Source organism: Protopterus annectens, chromosome 6.part0, assembly GCF_019279795.1.
Source record: "Protopterus annectens isolate FY-2018-M chromosome 6.part0, PAN1.0, whole genome shotgun sequence".
Classification (NCBI taxonomy): domain Eukaryota; kingdom Metazoa; phylum Chordata; order Ceratodontiformes; family Protopteridae; genus Protopterus; species Protopterus annectens.
This window is the reverse complement of record NC_056737.1, coordinates 2507215-2528772: the sequence shown is the minus strand read 5'-3', so window position 1 is coordinate 2528772 and position 21558 is coordinate 2507215. Positions and strand designations below refer to the sequence as shown.

General features: G+C 43.5%; 1 protein-coding gene across 2 annotated transcripts in view; it reads right to left on the bottom strand.

Moving 5' to 3' along the window:
• The window catches only part of LOC122804127 (putative transcription factor p65 homolog), a 2378992-nt gene that overhangs the window by 409140 nt on the left and 1948294 nt on the right, over window positions 1–21558 (bottom strand). For both annotated transcript variants that reach the window (XM_044073775.1, XM_044073774.1), the window contains one exon: window positions 18323–18400. In XM_044073775.1, the coding sequence (XP_043929710.1) occupies window positions 18323–18400 (78 nt within the window). The remainder of the gene's footprint in view (window positions 1–18322; window positions 18401–21558) is intronic.

The window sequence follows — 21558 nt, the reverse complement described above, 5'->3', positions numbered from 1 at the left end:
CCAAAGGCCTATGCTGAGGAAGAAGATCCCCAAGTCACTTTTTAGATTCAGAAAAATCCTGACTTTCCCAGTGGAAATGTTCCCTTAAGGTATGGAAAGTTTCCCCAAAAGAAAAATCCTCAGGGGGAGAAGCACAAGGAATGGAATCTTCTGCATCAGAGTCCTCATAAGTAGGTATAGACAATTCCTGTTCATTAGAGGAATCAGAAGAAATAGAGTCCTGGTCAGAAGATTCATAGTCAATATCTTGCCTAGGCCTCTTAGAGAGGGGGGGGGGGTTGACTACCCCTGATCACAGTAATTAAATCTTCAGCCATTTTGATCATTTGTTTCTTAGGCATAGAGGCCTACATATGTGGCCTAGGCATCGGTTTTTTAGACATAGGATGAGATTTTGGCCTTAGTTTTGAAGATGGCGTCGGTCTAATATACAAATCTGTTGGCCTGAAAACACCCTAAGAAGCTGGTGCCTGCACAGCAGCTCCAGACACATCCAAGGTAGAGACATCTGCAGGTTCCATAACTGAAGCATCTTGCTGCATACCGGACTCCGAATGGGTCTCAGTAGAGGCCTGTGAATCGGAATTAGCGGGTATCAGGGGCTGCAAAAGCACCTCACTGAGTACCGGCGAACTGGCGACTGGCTTAGAAGCGGCGTTGTTGGCAGTTTTGGACTTCAACGACTTGTCTCTGTCTTTTTCTTTGCGTTTTTTAGGAATTCCGGTAGTCGGATTGCTAGCTGACGACATTTTTGGATAATTAAAGCGTGAGCCAAAATATTTAGATGCAAAAATGAACCGATGTTTAATAGTGCGTTGATTAAATAAAGCACAAAACCGACTGCAAGGTACGTCGTGGTCAGGGCCTAGACAAGGAATACAGTACAAATGGAAATCCTTAAGAGGTACTTTCTTCCCACAAGAAATGCAATTATTAACTTTTACTGACATCTGTAAGGAGCAAGAAAAAGTTTGCCCAATGGGGTACTTAGCTTTTTAGTTGAAGACTTTGGATCTGAAACTTGAAAACGAAAATTTCAGGAGACGGCCGACCGGCACTTGCGAACTGCTTCTGCTTCGGGCTCCGTGCGGCAAGAAAGAGTAATGTAATGGCATCGGCTGCATGTTTTATACTCCTGATGACCTGATGTCACGGAAGAATGGACAGCAACCGACGCAGGACCCAAGACTTTGTTAATCAGGCCGACTGAGGGCAACCTGCCAGTAGATTACCCAAATGTAATGACTGCAACAGTGAAACACGAAGAACATCTGATAATGCAAGTAGCCTGCTTTGAAGCATAGGTATCTTCTGCAAGATTCCCTGATTGGGATATGCAGGTAAGCTTCTTTTAAATCTCGAGTTGCCAAACAGGCGTCTTTGCCTAGCATAGGAGGTAACTGGTGAAGAATCAGCATCTTGAATTTTGGAATGCCCAGAAAGGTGTTCAGAGTAGACAGGTCCAGAACTGGACACCATGATTTGTCTTTTCTGAGTAAGAGGAAAAGCTTGGAATAGAAACCTTGTCCCTTTTCCTCTTCTGGTACCGGTTGAATAGCCCCCATGTTTAAGAGGGAAAGTACTTGTTTCTGAACCTCTGCCCACTGATTTGGGGGCAGGTATGGCCACCCGTTTGGTGTTGGCAACATGTGGAAATGAAATCTGTATCACTGGGACACTACATTTAAAAAACATTTGTCCTGGGTTATGAGTTCCCAGTTTTGTGCATGAAGAGCAATCTTTCCCCCCAAAGGGGCAGCTAAAAGGTAAGTGCTTGGTAATTTTAAAGGCAAGTCATTGAGACTGTTTACCATAGGGTGTGTGTCTTGTTATTTCCAGATTTGGAAGCGGAGGCCCCCCATTGCTTAGTTCTGAGAGCCTCTTGGGACTGAAACCTGGTGCTTTTGGTGTGTCCGGGTTTGGCTTGAGAGAGTCTGGAAGGAGCTGGAAAGGACCAATTCTTAGTAGGCCAGTGCCTACTAAATCTTGGAGGTTGCACTTGTAAGAAATCTTTTACAGTTTGCATAGATTTAGCTTTATCTTCCATCTTTTTTAGAACTTCTTCAGCCTTATTACCAAACAGACGGTCCTGATTTAAAGGAGCATCCAACGATTTTGCTTTAACGTGATAAGGCAGAGATTGCTCCTTAAGCCAAGCATGCCTTCTAAGTACAGACACAGTAACAGCAGCCCTGCAAGAGGCCTCTAAAGAATCAAAACCACATTGTAAAGTATGTTTACCAACTTGTTCAGCAGAATGCAATAAATCCTGTAAATCTTTATTTTCGACAGTCAGAAATCAACATCATTTCGTGTTTAAGCAGTCCAATAATATGCTGCTGATATTTTAACATATGAAATTGGCAGTTTAAAGCCCTGATTGCCAAGGTTGCAGAAGTATAAACCTTTTTTACCCCATCTATCCAGTGCCCTGGAGTCTCTATCAGAAGAGGTAGGATTTTTAGCAGTAGAAGCCTTAATGCCCTTGGACCCCTGAGAAATGGTTTCTGGATCCGCAACAGGATTTTTAAAAAGGAACTTGTGAGACTCGGGAACCCTGTAGTATCCGTCAGGTTTACTGGGAGCCGGAGGCAGGGAATGAGGGGCCATACTGGATTCCGCAAACACATAGTCAACAATGTCTAGCACAGGAGGTATAGCCAAAGGCATATGCTGAGGTAGGAGGAGGAAATCCCTAAGCCTCTTTTTAGATTCAGAAAATTCCTGACTCTCCCAGCGGAAATGCTCCCTTAAGGTATGTAAAGTTTCCCCAAAAGAAAAGTCCTCAGGGGGGGAAGCAGAGGGAATGGAATCCTCTGCATCAGAATCCTCATAAGTAGGTATGGACAAATCCAGGTCATTGGAAGAATAAGAAGAAAAGTACAGTTGTGTACCTACCATAAATGTAGATGTTTGAGTGTATTCACTGTTGCAGTCATTACACTTGGGTTTATCCTGCTGGCAGTCTACCCGTAGTCGGCCTGAATTCCAAAGTCCTGGTCCGGTGTCGGCTGCTGACGCCTCTTCCCTGACGTCAGTGCGCCAGGGGTATACAAGATGCAGCCAACGCCATTTTCTTCCGTTTTTCTTGCCCCAGATGTCAGGTGCCCCCAAGAAGGTAGGCAATACATAATGCTTATAAAAACATGCAGTAAAATAAAAATAATACCTTCATCTACAAGCAAATACACCACATAGGTTGAATAGGATAGAGAAGTATAGATAAGTCCCAGCAAAGAAAGGGGGATGGAGGGTGGGTAACCAGGACTGCAACAGTGAATACACTCTAACATCTACATTTATGGTAGGTACACAACTGTACTATGTACATCGTGTTTCACTGTTGCAGACATTACACTTGGATTGAATCCCAAAGCTGAGGTAGGGCGGCTGTGTCTAAATAGGATTAGGAGTGGCTATGAGGCCCTGCAGAACTGCAGTGGCAAAGCCTGCTCTGGATTTAGAGTAAAGAGGCAAGTAATAATGCTTGGTAAAAGTGTGTATTGAACTCCATGTTGCCGTCTCCGAAATTTCCTTGGTTGGTACTCCTCTGAGAAAGGCTGCTGAAGTGGCTGCTGCCCTGGTAGAATGTGGCCTAATATTCTTAGGCACTGACTTGCCATGCTGTGCATAGCAGAAACGAATGCAGTGTCCTATCCATTTTGAAATGGTCTGCTTTGAGATAGCCTTTCCTTGTGATCCTGCAACATATGCTACGAACAGTTGCTCAGTTTTTCTGAAAGCTTTTGTTTTATCCAAGTAGAAGCATAGCTGCCTGTGTATGTCCAAAGAGTGCAGAAGTCTCTCCCCTTTATTCTGGCAAATGAATGGTTTGGTTAATAGCCACACTGGATACTACCTTTGGCATAAATGTTGGGTTTGTCCTTAGAGAAACCCTGTCTGGATGAAAAATGATAAAAGGTTCCACTGCCATTAATGCCTGTAACTCTCAGACTCTTCTTGCTGACATTTTTGCTAGGAGCAGAGCAGTTTTCCATGATAAGAAAATTCCAACTAGATGTGATAAAAAATCTAAAAGGGAATCCATCCTTGACTGGGTCCTAACACCCCCAACATTGTACCTTCACACATGCAGTCTCCCAAATACCTTAAGTGACCACAACATAATATATTTTATACGTAGTAGAACAAGCATATGCAAAACCACTAACTATATATCCACTAGAAACACAAAACAATTCTCTCCTAAGGTCCACAACACTTTACTCTAACTGTGACTGGACCCCCCCCTAAAAACCCTCCGACTTGACCAGGCTGTAGCATATTTCAACAAAACATTTCTACAACACCTAGACACTGTCGCTCCATTGCGCAAAATCAAGGTTAGAACCTCTACAAACCCCTGGCTCAGTAAAGAAACCAAACAAATCATCAAGTCCAGAGACACTGCCTGGCTTTACTATCAAAAAAACAAACACAAAGCCTATCTAAGTACCAAGAACTGCGCAACCGTGCAAAAAAATGCATTAGGCTGGACAAAAAATCCTACTACACAACATTACAAATTAAATACCAACGCAACCCGCAAAAATTTTGGAAAAATGTAAACCAGCTACTAAAATCCACCCAAAAGGCTACCCCCAAACCAACCACCCGACACTAAAGTTCCCATCGAAACACTATTCAACTCTCACTTTGTGAACTCAATTCTATCCTTAGTATCACAGGACAGTTCCTTCCTCACTATCCCTCCAAACACAAACAACACTAATACAAGCTTTACCCTCAAAACTGTTTCCACCACTTCAATCAAAAGCATGCTCTCCAAACTAAAAACCTCATCAACAGCAGCCGACCTACTCCCCAGCTATTTCTTGAAACTCACAGCAGATGTTATTGCTATCCCAGTCTCCACTCTCATAAACAGATCAATTGTTGAAAACTGTGTGCCCAAACTCTGGAAAATATCCTAGGTTACACCCATACATAAAAGGCGGGACCTCCACTGAACTTAACTATAGACCCATTGCTTTACTCTCCCCCCCCCCACCGGCCAAAATCCTAGAAAAATGCATCCATATGATGATGCTAAACCATCTCCTAGACAGCAACATCCTGTCACCTACTCAGCATGGTTTCAGACCTGCCCATAGTACCACTACAGCCCTCCTCTGCTTCACAGACACAGTAAACAGTCTCAAAAATAAAGGCCTACAAGTGCCAACTCTTTTTTTGGATATGTCCAAAGCATCTGACACAGTCTCACATCAAATTCTGCTAAACAAACTAAACCAATATCATCTATCAAATTCCACTCTTACCTGCTTCCAAAATTTCTTAACTGACAGGTACCAAGCTGTGAAATGGGAAAATTTTCTCTCTCCTCAGCTGCCCATAACTATAGGAGTCCCACAGGATGCTTAGGACCACTACTATTCACAGTCTTCACAAATTACCTCCGTACCTCTACACAGCATGCATCTATAATTCAGTATGCAGATGACACTACCTTAATCTGTGCTGCACAAAACATTCCCACCCTCCAGCAAACTCAACTAGCATTCTCTGACGTTGAAAACTACCTTACCAAAGCCCAACGTATCCTCAATCCAAAGAAAACTCAGCTTATGATTATAACCAGTTCTAACAAAAACACTAACAGTCAGTTCACTATCTACTCCACAAATGCTACTCCAATTGCTCCAGTGGCACAGGCTAAGCTATTGGGAATAGCCATAGACTCCCACCTAAAATTTGAGTCATCTCAACTTAACTATTACAAAAGTACATGCCAAACTAGGGTCACTCTACCGTATTAAACAATTTCTTACCAACAACACAAGATCAGCCATTGCTCGATCCCATCTTCTATCCACCCTACTCTATGCATCTCCCATTCTGACTAATCTCAACAAAACTGAACTAAGCAAAATGGAAGCCTGCTATAACAGAATTGCCTGCTTTGCTGCAAATTGCTCATATAGAACTCATCACTGTACTGCTTTAAGACAGTTCCACTGGCTTGAACTGCGCAACCTCCTAACCTACAATCAGCTCTGCCTCTGTCATTCTATCTATTACCTCCCCAAAAGTGTCCTGCCCTCAAAAAACTAGTACATCATCACTCAGCCAAAAGGCCTCTTAGATCAGCAAGCAAACTACTTCTAGAAGTCACCAACAGCTACAATAGCTTTGGAGATGCACTATATAGTAGTTCATTGGCTAAAAAATGGAACTCTGTCCCTACTAGCATTCAAAACACATCATCCAAAGCCTCCTTTAAAGACCTCATCAGGCAACATCTCAAGCAAAGTTGGCAGTGCCATGATTGCTCCACAGGCAAGTGAAAGCGGATAACATATACATACTAAATCTAGAGCACTTGATAACAGTTTTCAACCTTACTCACAAACACTGGCTAATCTACAATGTATGTACTGTACCTGTGTATTATGTATGTATTCTACCTATGTTCCAAATTTCAGCTCTACACCACAAATCTATTAATTACCTTTATTTTTAAAATAAATTTTTTGTTTGTTCTCTCCACTGTAACGGTTTATGTGCCGCATACCACTGTATAAAACATGTCTCTTGTAATTTGTGTGTATACTGATCATGTCAAAATAACTAAATGTGTCTGTAATTTTTCTATGTGGAGCTTTTCTCCCCGGGCCTCTGCTGAAAAAGGGCCTTTACGGCTCAGACAGACACCCCCGGTTAACAAATGTAAAATAAATAAAAATAAATAAATATCAGCTGTATTGGCTGGCTCAAAAGGAGGCAGTGTGAGATTTTCCAAGACAAAGTTGAGGTCCCATGTAGGTATCGGCGCTCTCCTTGGGGGTCTTATGTTTTTTGCCCCTCTGAGGTACTGTCCTAGCAGTGGATGTGAGAAAAATAGGAGGTTCCGTATTGTAATGAGCTGAAATGGCAGAGGCATGGATCTTAATTGATGAGAAGGACAGGCCTTTGTCCAGCATCTCAGTTAGATATTGTAAAATCTGAGGAATATTTGGGACAAGTGGTTCAAGTCATTGTACCTAGTTCCAAGCACAGAATATCTTCCATTTTTCTGCATAAGATTTCCTGGTGCTGGGCCTCCTGGCTTCCAAAATGACATCCATTACAGTTTTAGAGAGAGGTGTGTTCTGATTGGCTATATTATTTGCCATGCAGCCAGATTTAAGGTTCTGAGTTGGCTGTGCAGGATCTGATTGTTTTGTTGAGTCAGAAGATGAGGAATTTGAGGTAAAGTCCAGGCTGGGCCTTGAGACAAGCTCTTTAGGATTGAGTACCAGTGCTGGTGTGGCCAGTCTGGGGCAATCAGAATCATTTTTGGCTTCTCTTGTCTGACTTTTAGGAGTACCTTGGGAAGGAGAGGCAGTGGTGGAAGGCATAAACTGTTAAGGTTTTCCAGCTGAATGCTAGAGCATCCACTTTCCATGCTTGTGAGTGATAAGTCCTTGTACAGAATCTCTGTAGTTGGCAGTTGTGAGGGGAGGCAAAAAGATCTATGTCTGGGGATCCCCATTTCCTTGTTATCATGCTGAAGACCTGTGGATCTAGTTTCCACTCGTGAGGGTCCATGAGGTTTCTGCTTAGTTCGTCTGCCAGAGTATTTTTTTCCTGGCAGGAATTGTGCCTGCAGATGTACTTGATAGGTCAGTGCTGTGTTCCATAAAGTCATGGCTTGCCTGCAGAGGGGGTAGGAATGTGTGCCCCCTTGCTTGTTTATGTACCACATAACTGCAGTATTGTCCATCTTTAGCAATAGTTGGCCTGGATGTAGTAGATCCTTGAAGGTTGTCAGGGCATTCTGTATACCTAGCATCTCTTTTTGATTGATGTGAAGATGCATTTGGTCCATGGGCCACGTGCCCTGAATACATTTTCCTGCCATGTGTGCCCCCCAGGCATAATCCGATGCTTCTGTTGTTAGTGTCTACCTGGCTGTCCCTTGTTGTGGTGGCAAGCCAGTGCCCACCATCGAAACTCCTGTTGCAGGCAGGGAATAAGAGGTATTATTGTTTCCAGGCTGTGCTAATGTTGAGTCCAAACACTTTTTAGACACCATTGTAGCTTCCTCATATGCAGTCTTGCATATGGAATTAGCAGGATGCCATGGAAGCCCAAAACCTGCAGAATTTTTCTTGCAGGTAGCTGGGTCTTTGTTGCCATCATTTGAAAGTAATGAGTTAGTTGCCTTTGCTTGTCTGGCATGAGATAAGCCATCTGGGCAGTTGTATTTAAGCTTGCATCCAGGAATATTATCTCGAGAGGGCACTAGTTTTGATTTATTTTCGTTTACTGTGTACCTAAGGCAAATTAGTAATCTTTTTACAAACGCCAGATGCTTTAAAAGAATGTCCTTGCTCTCTGCTTGAAGGCAGTCGTCCAAGTAGGGATATATTTGAATTCATTTTTGTCTGCAAAAAGCAATTACTGTTGCCAGGCATTTTGTGAAGACCCTGGGCGCAGTAGATAAGCCAAAGGGCAGTGCAGAGAATTGGTAACGCAATGAAGCAGCTATAAATCTGAGGTATCTTCTGCAAGTCTGTCTGATTGGGACATGCAGGTATGCCTCTTTGAGGTCCAAAGTAAAGTATAGTTTTGTACCTACCATAAATGTAGATGTCCGATAGGTATGCATCTGCAGTCATAACATATGGGGTTTTCCTGCCTCAGGCAGCCCTTCGGTCGGCCGGATTCCAAAGTCTGGGTCTGGCCTCGGCTGATGTTGCACTTTCCCCGACGTCAGAGCGTCTGGGGTATAAAAGCATCAGCCGACGCCATTTTCCTCAGTTTTTCTTGCCCCAGATGCCAGGTGCCCTCTAGGAAGGCTCAACTTGGATAAATGCTGAAAAGTTCCAAATATTTGCAAATATACATGAATAAACAACAAATACACCATAATAGATTCCCCCAGCTAGCTAAAAGAGGGGTAAGCACCCTAGGAATATCACAGAGGGGAAAGGAGGGAGGGTAATCCTGACTGCAGATGCATACCTATCGGACATCTACATTTATGGTAGGTACAAAACTGTACTATGTCCTTCAAGGGTGCATCTGCAGTCATAACATATGGGTAGAATACCATAGCCAATCTGGGGAGGAGGTACTTAGAGGATGGTGTAGTTAAGATCCCCTGCAGGACTGCAGTTGCAAACCCTGCTCTGGATCTAGAGTATAAAGGTAGATTGTAATGCTTGGCAAATGTATGCACGGAGCTCCAAGTAGCAGCTTCTAAAATGTCCTTGGTAGTCACCCCTCGTAGGAAAGCTGTAGTGGTGGCTGTGGCCCTTGTGGAGTGACGCCTGATATTTTCAGGAACTGTCTTTCCATGAAAGGAGTAGCAAAAGCGAATGCAATTTCCTATCCATTTTGAAATTGTCTGTTTGGAAATTGCTCTTCCTTGCACCCCAGTTGCATATGCTACAAAAGTTGGTCAGTTTTTCTGCTAGTTTTTGTTCTGTCCAAATAGTAGCGTAGTTGTCTGTGTATATCCAGGGAGTGCAAAAGTTTTTCCCCTTTATTCTGTGGATTAGGGAAGAATGTAGGCAAGTGAATAGCTTGGTTCAAGGATACCCTAGATACCACCTTTGGCATGAAAGTAGGATTGGTTCTTAGTGACACTCTATCCTGGTGAAAAATAAGAAAAGGCTGCACTGCCATTAACGCTTGTAACTCAGATACTCTTCTTGCTGAAGTGATTGCCAGAAGGAATGCAGTTTTCCAAGATAGAAACTGTAGATCCGCTGATGCTGCTGGTTCAAAAGGAGGTAGTGTCAGTTTTTCCAGCACAAAACTGAGATCCCATGCAGGTAGAGGGGGTGTTATTGGAGGTTTAACATTTTTGATCCCTCTCAGAAATTGTCTGAGAAGAGGGTGTGAGAAGATGGGTGGATCCACATTGTATTCTGCTGAAATTGCTGAAGCATGAATCTTAATGGAAGAATAAGACAGGCCATTGTGGAACAATTCTGCCAAGTATTCTAGGATATGTGCTAGGTTTGCCACTGTGACATCTGTGCCCTTTGATGTGCTCCAAATGAGAAATCTCTTCCATTTAGCTGAGTATGTCTTCCTTGTGGAAGGCCTGCGAGCCTCCAGGGTAATGTCCTTCACCCTCTGAGATAAAACAGTTTGATTGGAATTTAAGGAATTTTCCAGGCAGTTAGCTGCAATGTTTTCAAGTTGAGATGCAGGGTCTTGAAATTGTTCTGCGTTAGAAGAAGAGGCCATAGGGGGAGAGGCCATGAATTTGCCTGAGACATGCTTCTCAATAGTGGGTACCAGTGTTGTCTTGGCCAGTCCGGAGCTATTAGTATCACTTTTGGCTGTTCCTCCTGATCTTCAGTAGAACCTTGTACATCAATGGGAGAGGTGGGAAGGCATATACTGTTAGGGCATTCCAGCTGAAAGAGAGAGAGTCCACCCTCCAAGCATGTGGGTGGTATGTCCTTGAGCAGAATGTCTTCAGTTGGTGGTTGAGTGGGGAGGCGAACAGATCTATCTCCGGCATTCCCCATGTCTTTGTTATGAGTTTGAAGATGTCTGGGTGCAGCATCCATTCGTGTGCAACCATGGTAGTTCTGCTTAAGCTGTCCGCTAGTGCATTTTCTTTTCCTGGCACGAATTGGGCCTGCAGTTGGATATTGAGATTCAGGCATAGATCCCACAGATTCATAGCCATCCGGCATAGAGGGTAGGAATGTGTGCCTCCCTGTTTATGTACCACATGACCGTGGTGTTGTCTGTCCTTATTAACAGATGTCCTTGTTGGAGGAAGGGTCTGAATGCCTTGATTTCATGCCTCACTGCCAGCATTTCCTTTTGGTTTATGTGCATGCTTAGCTGCCCTTGAGGCCATAGGCCTTGGATACATTTGTTCTCCATGTGTGCTCCCCATCCTCGGTCTGAGGCGTCCGTGGTGATGGTCTGCCTTGTTTTTGGTTTGTTGAAAGGCCACCCTTTGTTGGACTGGCAGGCCTGAGCCCACCACAGGAATTCCTTTTGAAGGCATGGAATGATTGGTATCATGGTTTCTAAACTGTGACTGTGTTGAGACCATACACTCCTTAGGTACCATTGTAATTTCCTCATATGCAGCCTGGCATGTGGGATTAAAATTATGCAGGATGCCATGTAACCCAGGGCCTGCAAGATTTTCCTTGCAGTAAGCTGAGTTTGCCTTGTCAGAATCATGAAGTAATCTGGAAGTTGTTTTTGTTTTTCTTCTGTGAGAAAAGCCATCTGGGTGTTTGTGTCCAGATCTGCACCCAAAAAGGTTATCCTTTGGGATGGCACTAGTCTTGACTTTTGGATGTTGACTGTGTATCCCAAGGTCTGTAGCAGGTGTATGGCATAGGTCAAGTCCTTTAACAATTTTTTCTTGTTGTCCGCTTGTATTAGGCAGTCGTCCAGGTATGGATAAATTTGAATTCCCTGAAGTCTGCAATGTGCAATTACTGATGCCAGGCATTTCGTGAATACTCTGGGCGCAGTAGATAAGCCAAAGGGCAATGCTAAGAATTGATAATGCTCTGATCCTGCAAGAAATCTGAGGTGTCTTCTGCAATTTGGTCGGATAGGGACGTGCAGGTATGCCTCCTTGAGATCTAGAGTCACCAGCCAAGACTCCTTGCCCAACATGGGAAGAAGTTGCTGTAGGGTCAGCATTTTGAATTTTGGCACAATGAGATAAGTGTTCAGTGCAGACAGGTCGAGAATAGGCCTCCATTGGTTTTCTTTTCTTGGTACAAGGAATAGTCTGGAGTAAAATCCTTGGCCTTGTTCTGAACATGGTACCTTTTCTACAGCTTTCATCTGAAGTAAATTGCTGATTTGTCTTAAAGCCTCTGCCTTCTGATTTGGTGGAAGGTTTGGCATTCCGCTTCTTTTTGGCAAAGTGTGGAAGTGAAACCTGTATCCTTTGTCTATTATTTGCAATGTCCATGTATCCTTTGTAATGCAATGCCAGTTTTTTGAGAATAAAGCCAGCTTTCCGCCCAAGGGTGCTTCCAGTTGATCCCTGGTAGGCGGAATCAGAGTCAAGTCACTGGGTCTGTCCTGTAGTAGTGGTTGTAGTTGTAGCTGTTGCACTACTCCTCTGGTTGGCAGGCTGCCACTGACGGCCTCTGTAGGAGCCCTTCGATTGACCTCTGCCTCTAGGGCGCCTGTTCCTGCCTCTCTGGGCTCTGTTAGAGTCTGGGAAGGACCAATTCTTTGTAGGCCAGTTTCTGCTGAATCTCGGTGGTTGAACTTGCAGGAAATCTTTAACTGTTTGCACAGATTTTGCTTTTTCTTCAACCTTTTTTAGAATCTCCTGTGCAGGGGAGCCAAATAAATGTTGTTTCTCCATTGGAGCATCGAGGAGTTTAGCTTTGACATGGTCCGGCAAAGATTGCTCCTTCAGCCAAGCATGCCTACGAATAACTGCCCCAGTCATAGCTGATCTAAATGAAGCCTCCAGTGCATCATAGCCACATTTTAAAAAATTATTACTAACCTGTTGTGAGTTATGTACCAAATCCTGAAGGGATTTACGGTCTAAGGGTTCAGGAGAAGAAAGTTTCTTATTCAGTTCATCTAACAAATACTCTTGGTACTGTATCATATGGAATTGACAGTTTAATGCCCTGGCAGAAAGTGTTGCAGATGTATACACCTTCTTTCCCCATCTCTCTAAAGCTCTAGACTCTCTTTCAGAGGGTAGGGGATTTTTGGCAGTAGCGGCTGCAACCCCTTTAGGGCCCTGAGAAATAGTTTCTGGGTCTGCAGCATGGGCTTTATACAGATGGAAATGAGAATCCGGGACCCTGTAATATCTGTCAGGTTTGGCAGGGGCCGGAGGAAGAGAATCAGGGGCTGTACTAACATCATTGTACACATCATCAATTACATTTAGAACAGGAGGTATAGCTAAGGGCCTAGGCTGAGGCAAATGCAAAAAGGTCCTTAATCTTTTTCTAGAATCAGAGAAATCCTGACCTTGCCATTGAAAGTGCTCTCTCATGGAGTGTAAAGTCTCCCCAAAGGAAAATTCTTCAGGAGGGGAGGCCGAAGGGATAGATTCCTCTGCATCTGAATCCTCGTAAGGCGAGTAAGCCCCTTCCTGGTGGTCTGACAAGTCAGATCCATCTGTGGAATCATCTGAGTGAGGTTCAGAGGGGTCAGTCCTGGGCCTTTTGTCTGGAGGAGGTTGAGAGGCCCTGTCTGGGTGAGGTTGTGAACCCCTAATTAAGGAGATAAGGTCCTCAGCAAGGCTGAGGATCTGTGAACTAGAGGATGGCCTCTGGGATGTAGATTTGTCAGGCAAAGCTTTTGAAAGTTTGGCAGCTTTAGCCCTAGAAAAGGCCTTAATGGACATAGAAGCTGGGGGCCTAGCTGCCCCACGTGCAGGGGTAGAAATGTCCAAAGGTATGTTGTCGGACAATTCCTGAACACTAGCTTCGGTAGGGAGTTCTGAAGCCGACTCAGCCGGGGCCTCTCGGGCCTCGGTGGTCGGAAGTATGGTTTCGGAAGAAGGAATCGCCGAGGACTCGGTTTCGGCCGAAACCGAGACACTCGCGGTAGGCCTAGCCGTGGTTTCAGTCGAAACCGCGGGCCACGAGTGTCGGTCCTTTTCCTTGCGGTTTTTGGCCATATGCGAAGTCGGAGTCTCCGACGGCATTTTATAAGCAAAAGCGGCTCCAAAAAATTCCTCTGCAAACTCCGACCGACGTCTAAGAGTTCGTCGGTTGGAGGCGGCACAGGCTAAACAGGCTGATACGCCGTGGTCTGGGCCTAAGCAAGGAAGGCAGTAAGAATGGAAATCCTTATGAGGTATTTGTTTCCCACAAGTTAAACAATTATTTACTTTGACATCAGCTGAGGCAAGAAAGAGTCCCCAACGGGGTACTTAGCTTTTTTCGAAGTCTTCGGTGGCTGAAATCACTGGATCTGACCGACCGGCACTTGCGAACAGCTTCTGCTTCGGGCACCGCGTGGCAAGAAAGACTGAGGAAAATGGTGTCGGCTGATGCTTTTATACCCCAGACGCTCTGACGTCGGGGAAAGTGCGACATCAGCAGAGGCCAGACCCAGACTTTGGAATCCGGCCAACCGAAGGGCTGCCTGAGGCAGGACAACCCCATATGTTATGACTGTAGATGCATCCTTGAAGAACATCTAGCCAAGCCTTCTTGCCCAGCATGGGTAGAAGTTGCTGCAGTGTCAACATTTTGAATTTTGGAACGTCAAGGAAAGTATTTAGAGTAGACAGGTCCAGTATTGGTCTCCAAGCATTGTCCTTTCTGGGTAACAAGAAAGGTCTTGAGTAAAAATCCTTGCCCCTGCTCTTCCTGTGGTACTTTTTGAATAGCCCTCATGTCCATGAGAGCAGAAATTTGTTTTTGTGCCTCTGCCCATTGGTTGTGTGGCAGGTCTGGCATACCTTTTGGCCTTGGTAGGGTGTGAAAGTGGAACCTGTAACCCTGAGAAACAATATTCAGAACCCATTTGTCCTGGGTGATCGTGTGCCAATTTTGTGAGAAAAGTGCTAGTTTCCCCCCTAAGGGTGCTGCCAAAAAGTAAGTGCTTGGCATAGGTAGAGGAAAGTAATTGGGACGGTTTCCTATAAGGTTGTGATTTGTCTTCTCCGCCTTTGGAGGCTGAAGCACCCCACTGTTTAGGTCTGTATGAGCCTTGGGGCTGAGATCTGCCTCTTTGTGGCCTGTCTGACACTGGAAAGGACCAATTTTTTGAAGGCCAGTTCCTGCTAAATCTGGGTGGCTGAACCTGTAAGAAATCCTTTACTGTCTGCATTGATTTTCCTTTATCCTCCATTTTCTTTAACACCTTTTCTGCCTTAACACCAAACAAAGTACCATGCTGTAATGGAGCATCCAATGATCTGGTAAACTTTGTTCTTTTAACCAAGCATGCCTTCGAATGACAGAACCTGTAACTGCGGCTCTGCAAGAAGCCTCTAATGAATCAAAACCACATTGCAAAGTATGCTTTCCCACTTGTTCAGCTGCATGCAATAAATCCTGCATATCCTTATTTTCAAGACATTGAGCTTGTAAGCATTTTCTGTTTTAGCAAAGACATTAGGTATTGCTGATAATTAAGCATGTGAAACTGGCAGTTTAAAGCCCTTACAGCAAAAGTAGCAGAGGTGTATACTTTTTTCCCCCACCTATCCAGTGCTCTAGAATCTCTATCAGAGGGAAAAGGATTTTTTTGCAGTGGAAGCCTTGACCCCTTTGGGACCCTGAGAAATTGTTTCTGGGCCAGCAGCAGGGTTTTTATAAAGAAATTTATGAGAATCTGGGACCCTGTAGTACCTATCTGGCTTGACTGGTGCAGGGGGTAAAGAATCAGGAGACAAACTGGATTCAGAAAAAACATAATCAACAATATCTAGTACAGGTGCGATAGCAAGGGGCCTGTGCTGAGGCAGTAAAAGAAAGTCTCTGAGCCTTTTCTTGGATTCTGAATAATCCTGGCACTCACAATGGAAATGCTCCCTCATGGTGTGCAAGGTTTCCCCAAAAGAGTAATCCTCAGGGAGAGAGGCTGAAGGGATAGATTCTTCAGCGTCAAAGTCCTCATAGGGAGGAAGAGAATATCCCTGTTCTGAAGAGGAATCAGAGGAAATAGAAACCTGGTCAGGAGAGTCCTAGTCAGTGTCTTGCCTAGGCCTTTTATCAGGGGGATGGGAACCCCTGATCAAAGTAATTAGGTCCTCAGCCATTTTAAGCATCTGTTTCGTTGGCATGGATGACTGTCCAGGAGAATGCTGTACTTGTTTCTTTGTCTTTAATGGTGTTTTAGACTTTGCCTCGACTGTTGAAGTGGTCTTGATAGTAAGCTGCGTAGGTCAGAAGCAGACGCCTGCTCAGCGGCTCTGGACCTATCTCAGGGAATAGTTTCCGTAGGCCCAATACCTTGAGTTTCCAGAGGCCTAGTTGTCTCCACGTGGGAGTCAGAGGCGGCCTGTGGCTCTGAGGTAGTGGGTGTGAGGGGCTGTGAAAGCGCCTCACTGAGAACTGGCGAACCAGCGACTGGCCTAGAAGAGGCTTCGTCGTTGGTTTTGGACGGATGCCTGTCCTTTTCTTTGTCCTTGCGCTTTTTATGAATTCCGGTCGGTTGTTCCGATGGCATTATGTAGTTAAACCTTTGGCCAAAGCAATGTAAAGCAAAATCAAACCGACGCTTAATACTGCGTTGGTTGAATCTAGCACAAAACCGACAACTAGCAACGTCGTTGTCAGGGCCTAGGCAAGGAATACAGTAGGAGTGAAAATCCTTATGAGGTATTTGCTTCCCACAAGAAATACTATTGTTAACTTTTACTGACATCGGTCTGGAGCAAGAAAAAGTTTCCCGAACGGTGTACTTAGCTTTATTGAAGACTTCGGATCAGAAACTCGATTTCAAAAATCTCAGTAGTTGGCCGACCGGCACTTGCAAACTGCTTTTGCTTTGGGCACTGCACGGCAAGAAAGACTGAAGAAAATGGCGTCAGCTGCATCTTATATACCCCTGGTGCACTGACGTCAGGGAAGAGGCGACAGCAACCGACGCCGGACCAGGACTTTGGAATTCAGGCCGACTGCGGGTAGCCTGCCAGCAGGATAACCCAAGTGTAATGACTGCAACAGTGAAACACTATGATCATCAGAGTCCTGATCAGAAGATTCATAGACAAAATCAGCCCTAGGCCTCTTAGGGGGGGAGGGGGTGACGACACCTGATTAGCATAATAAGATCTTCAGCCATTTTGATCATTTGTTTTTTAGGCATAGAGGCCTGAACATGTGGCTTGGGCATCGTTTTTTTAGACATAGATCGAGATTTAGGCCTTAGAATAGAAGGTGGAGTTGGTTTAATATGCAAGTTTGTAGTCCTGAATACATCCTCAGAAGCCGGTGCCTGCACAGCGGCTCCAGACCCATCCAAGGTAGAGACATCTGTAGGTTCCATAGGTGAAGCATCTCGTGGCATACCGGACTCTGAATGGGTTTCAGTAGAGGCCTGCGAGTCAGAAGTAGCGGGTATCAGGGGCTGCGAAAGCACCTCACTGAGTACTGGCGAACTGGTGACTGGCTTAGGAGAAGCGTCATCAGCAGTTTTGGACCTCGACGGCCTGTCTCTGTCTTTTTCTTTGCATTTTTTTGGAATTCCGGTAGTCGGATGGCTAAGAGACATAATTTTTGGATAATTAAACCGAGAACCGAAATATTTAGAGGCAAAAATGTACCGACGGCTGATAGTGCGCTGATTAAATAAAGCACAAAATCGACAGCAAGGTATGTCGCGGACAGAACCTAGACAAGGAATACAGTACAAATGAAAATCTTTATGAGGTATTTGCTTTCCACAAGTAATGCAGTTATTGACTTTTACTTTTTACTGACATCGGTAAGGAGCAAGAAAAAAAGTTTCCCCAACAGGGTACTTAGCTTTAAGTTGAAGACTTCGGTTCTGAAACTCGAAAACGAAAATTTCAGGAGTCGGACGACCGCCACTTGTGAACTGCTTCTTCTTCAGGCACCGCACGGCAAGAAAGACTGATGTAAAGGTGTCAGCTGCATGTTTTATACCCCTGACGACCTGACGTCATGGAAGAAGGGACAGCAATCGACTCAGGACCCACGACTTTGTAAATCAGGCCGACTGAGGGCAACCTGCCAGCAGATTACCCAAATGTAATGACTGCAACATTGAAACACGAAGAACATCTAGACTTTCTGGTGGGGATAAGAATGGTCGTCTAAAACGGCTTTCAAATTTGTCCTACAAGAACTTCTAACTATAAACTATTTAAGTGAAAGCTAACTTCAGAAAACACCAAAAAAATATTAGCTAGGTTGGGACCCTAACACATGGGTAAAACTGTTTGTAGCAGCATCAATCTCAATAAAACAGTGGTTTACTGAGGTATGACATACATAGGTTCATAGATTAGTACTAAGCTAACTGCCCTTGCGAGCCTTTTTAAGCTTAGCCAATTATCCCTTGTGAGACTCAAACCCTGCACCTTGTGTTTGTAAGGCAAACATCTTAACCATTAGGCCAACCTCCCAAAATATGTGCTATAACTACTATAAACTGTTTCAATACTTCTCGCTACTGTTACTGCATTTAAACAACCAAGAAGCCACAACAAACTATAACCTAGTGAGACTGCAAGTTACTGCACTTTATGTCCTAAACATGTACAACTAGCATGCCTAAAAGGAGATCTGACTAGTAAAATGTTGGTCCAATAACTTTTCAGATAAGTTTTGTTCAGCACTCTGCTCATTTTGTAAGCTATAAAAGAAAAGTCTTTTTACTTATGCAAAACAGCAGAAAATAAATGCCTGACCTGTAAAGTTTCCCTTCTCCACGAGCTTTGCAAAGCTGGTCATTGTTCTCCTGCGCTTCTCTGCCACACCAAACAAATCTGTGTAGAAAAAATGAAATCATCAGTTCTTCACAACTTTAAATTTTAACTCATCTCATTTTTTTCATTCATCAAACTGCAATGCAAAGCTACAGCACATCTTGTTGTTAGCTTCTTATCTAATTCTAGAGCTATTAAACGAAAAAAAAAATTAGTTGAAAACCTGAGGGGTGTAAAGAAATTGTCTGTATGAGTGAAATGAAATCTGCACCACAATTTTTTTTTTCACCCTTGTGTACAACTAGACCCATACCGCTACTTACTTTCTGATGGAAGACCTGGTCCCCCAAAAATTCTGAGCACATTTAAAGGAAAGAAAAACAAAACTTTTTCAGTTACCCCAACGTGCATTTTTGTATACATGGATACATTCTAACAACCACTCCTAATCAGACGTATCACCACTCTTCCTGCATCCTCAATAATTTAACTGCATGCAAAAATATGAAACCCAGCAAAAAAAAAAAAAAAAAAAAACACTACAGAGAGACAAAATTAACAGAGAAAATAAACTTTAGCCAAACAATACAAAATAATGAAAACAGCACTGATTACATAATGAATCAGTACTGAAAAATATGTATTAACTCATACTAGGTTAACTAAAAGACTCTCAGAATTACCAAATCACTTTAAACATATGCATCTCACTTCACAGTTAAAGTAGAAAACCACCAGGACAAAGCCAACTTACAAAACTACATAAAAATCTTATTCAAAAAACACACCTAGACACTGCATCCCACTGAAATGGATGGGAAAGATTATAACAATATAAAAAGGAAAAAACTGGAATATGACAGATGGGATTGCTAAAGCCAATCTACCACCATACTGGAGAGGTTAACTCAAACATCCAAAGTGAAAATGGCAAGGTTTAAAATGGCCCACAAGGAGAGCTAGCCTAGTAATTATCTAAATTACCTAAGAATCTATGGGGGGGGGGGGTCTGCTTTTAGACAACTAAGCTTCCAACATACATCATGAAATGTGTTCCCTACCCCACAGTACAATATATTTATCTCAGAACAGACCCCTATATAGTCTAAATCCGCAGGTCACAGACTTAGGACTGAAACTGCAGCCTTCACTAAATACTGTAACAGTAGGCAAAACATAATTAAGCCAAAGCCTTCAACTTGCAGCAAAACAAGTAGGTTTATTTGCAATACTTTTTACAGTCAGAAACTAAAAATCAAACATTTAGTGGATCCCAGGGAAGCATTAAACCCACTGCCTGACTACTAGTGCTACTACTACTACACCATTTTGAGGTAAGAAGAAAAGGCTGTGCAGAGCATTTACACTTCATTTAACAAAGTATATTATATCTGTGCCATTTAGGCCTTGGTTGTGTCTGTAAAGAAACACTTGCTCTAGCCCATGTACCTGGTTAATAAATGAAACAAAGAAAAAAAAAAAAAAAAAAAAGATGCAGCAGTGCAATTCTCAAGTTACTGTAGGGAAATAAGCAGATACATTTAGAAAACGCAAGACAATGTAATCAATTGACAAATATGCCACAGTACTTGCCTTTACAAGTTCTTTCACAAGCAACACTCTACATCTCCTACTTATAGCCCACCCCCCCTTACCAGCAGTCAGCATATAATTCCTCCATACTACGTCATGAGTTATCACTGCACTCAGCAGCACTGCATCTGTGTACCAAGATAAATCAATTTCGTGTAATTTATTGGAAACTAAAAAAAGCAAGCTTTCGTACTTTCTATAAACAATTTAGTCAAGTATTTTCATCAATGTAATTAAAAAAGAAGTTATGTACTCACCATAACGTTCCATCGGAGTAGTTGTACTTCATTTGTCTTCAACCTGTGGGAATACGGATCCAAGCCGGCAGAGATTACTAGCATCAGCTCCGAGCTCCAGACTGCTCCCCTTACCCATAATACACCTCCCTTGCCTTCCATCCCCAGATCGAGTTTGCAAAACTTACACTTAGAACCCGACCTGATAACATACTTGTGACCTATACTTACAGCCCGTAGTCTGAACATGAGCCAAAGGTCTGGGGGAAGGAGGGAGGGATGGTTGAAAACAAATGAAGTACAACTACTCAGATGGAACGTTATGGTAAGTACATAACTTCTTTATCTGAAGTAGTTTACTTCATTTGATCTTCAACCTGTGGGACAGAGTCCCCAGCTACTAGACTCCTGGATGGCCCTCATGGAAGGATATTCTTGAGCACAGCGGAGCCAAAGGATGCTCTCCTTCTAGATGTCAAATCCAATTTATAATGGGAGATAAACGTATGAGATGAGGACCAAGTAGCTGCCGGTCTTCAGTATGCTTACCCTCCAGTCCCTCTCATCCCTCTAAAGACACCCTAAACCAGAAAGCTGCAGATGTAGCCATGGACCTGGTGGAATGAGCCTTAACCTGACCTGGAGGAGACATGCCTTTGTCCTTGTAGACCTGCAGGATGCATGAAGAAATCCATCTATCTATCGTGACCTTGGAAATAGGTTTGCCCAAAGAAGGTCTATAGAATGAAACAAATAATTGATCAGATTTATGAAATTTTTTTGTCCTGTGTAAACAGAATCGTAACTGTCTGTGAACATCCAACATGTGTAGTTTGCATTCCATTTTGTTGGTAAAACTGGGAAAGAACACAGGCAAATTTATAGTCTTACTGATATTGACTGGTGATGCCCCCTAAGGAAGAAATGATGGACTGGTGCAAAGGGAAACTTTATCTTTATGAAAAATCATGTATGGGAATTTTATGGACAAGGCCTGCAATTTCGAGACCCTTCTAGCAGAGGTAATAGCGACCAGAAAAGATGTTTTCCACAATAGAAATTTTAGATCAACAGTAGTGGCAGGCTCGAAAGGAGGAGCGACCAGAGCTTGAAGAACCACAGTAAGGTCCCATGGGTGGTAGGATCTTTGACCGGGAGGCGTAGCAAAAGAGTGCCTTTAATAAAGGCTTTACACAGTCTAGAAGATGCCAATGATGCAGAACTCTCGCCCACATGAAAATGAGAAATGGCAGCCAATTAAACTTTGACAGTAGAAGAACTAGCTCCGTGCTGGAAAATATCAGCTAGGAAATCAAGAATATCGGAAATAGGAGCCGTGAAAGGATCTAAACTCCTTTGAGAGGTCCAAAAGGAAAATTGTTTCCACTT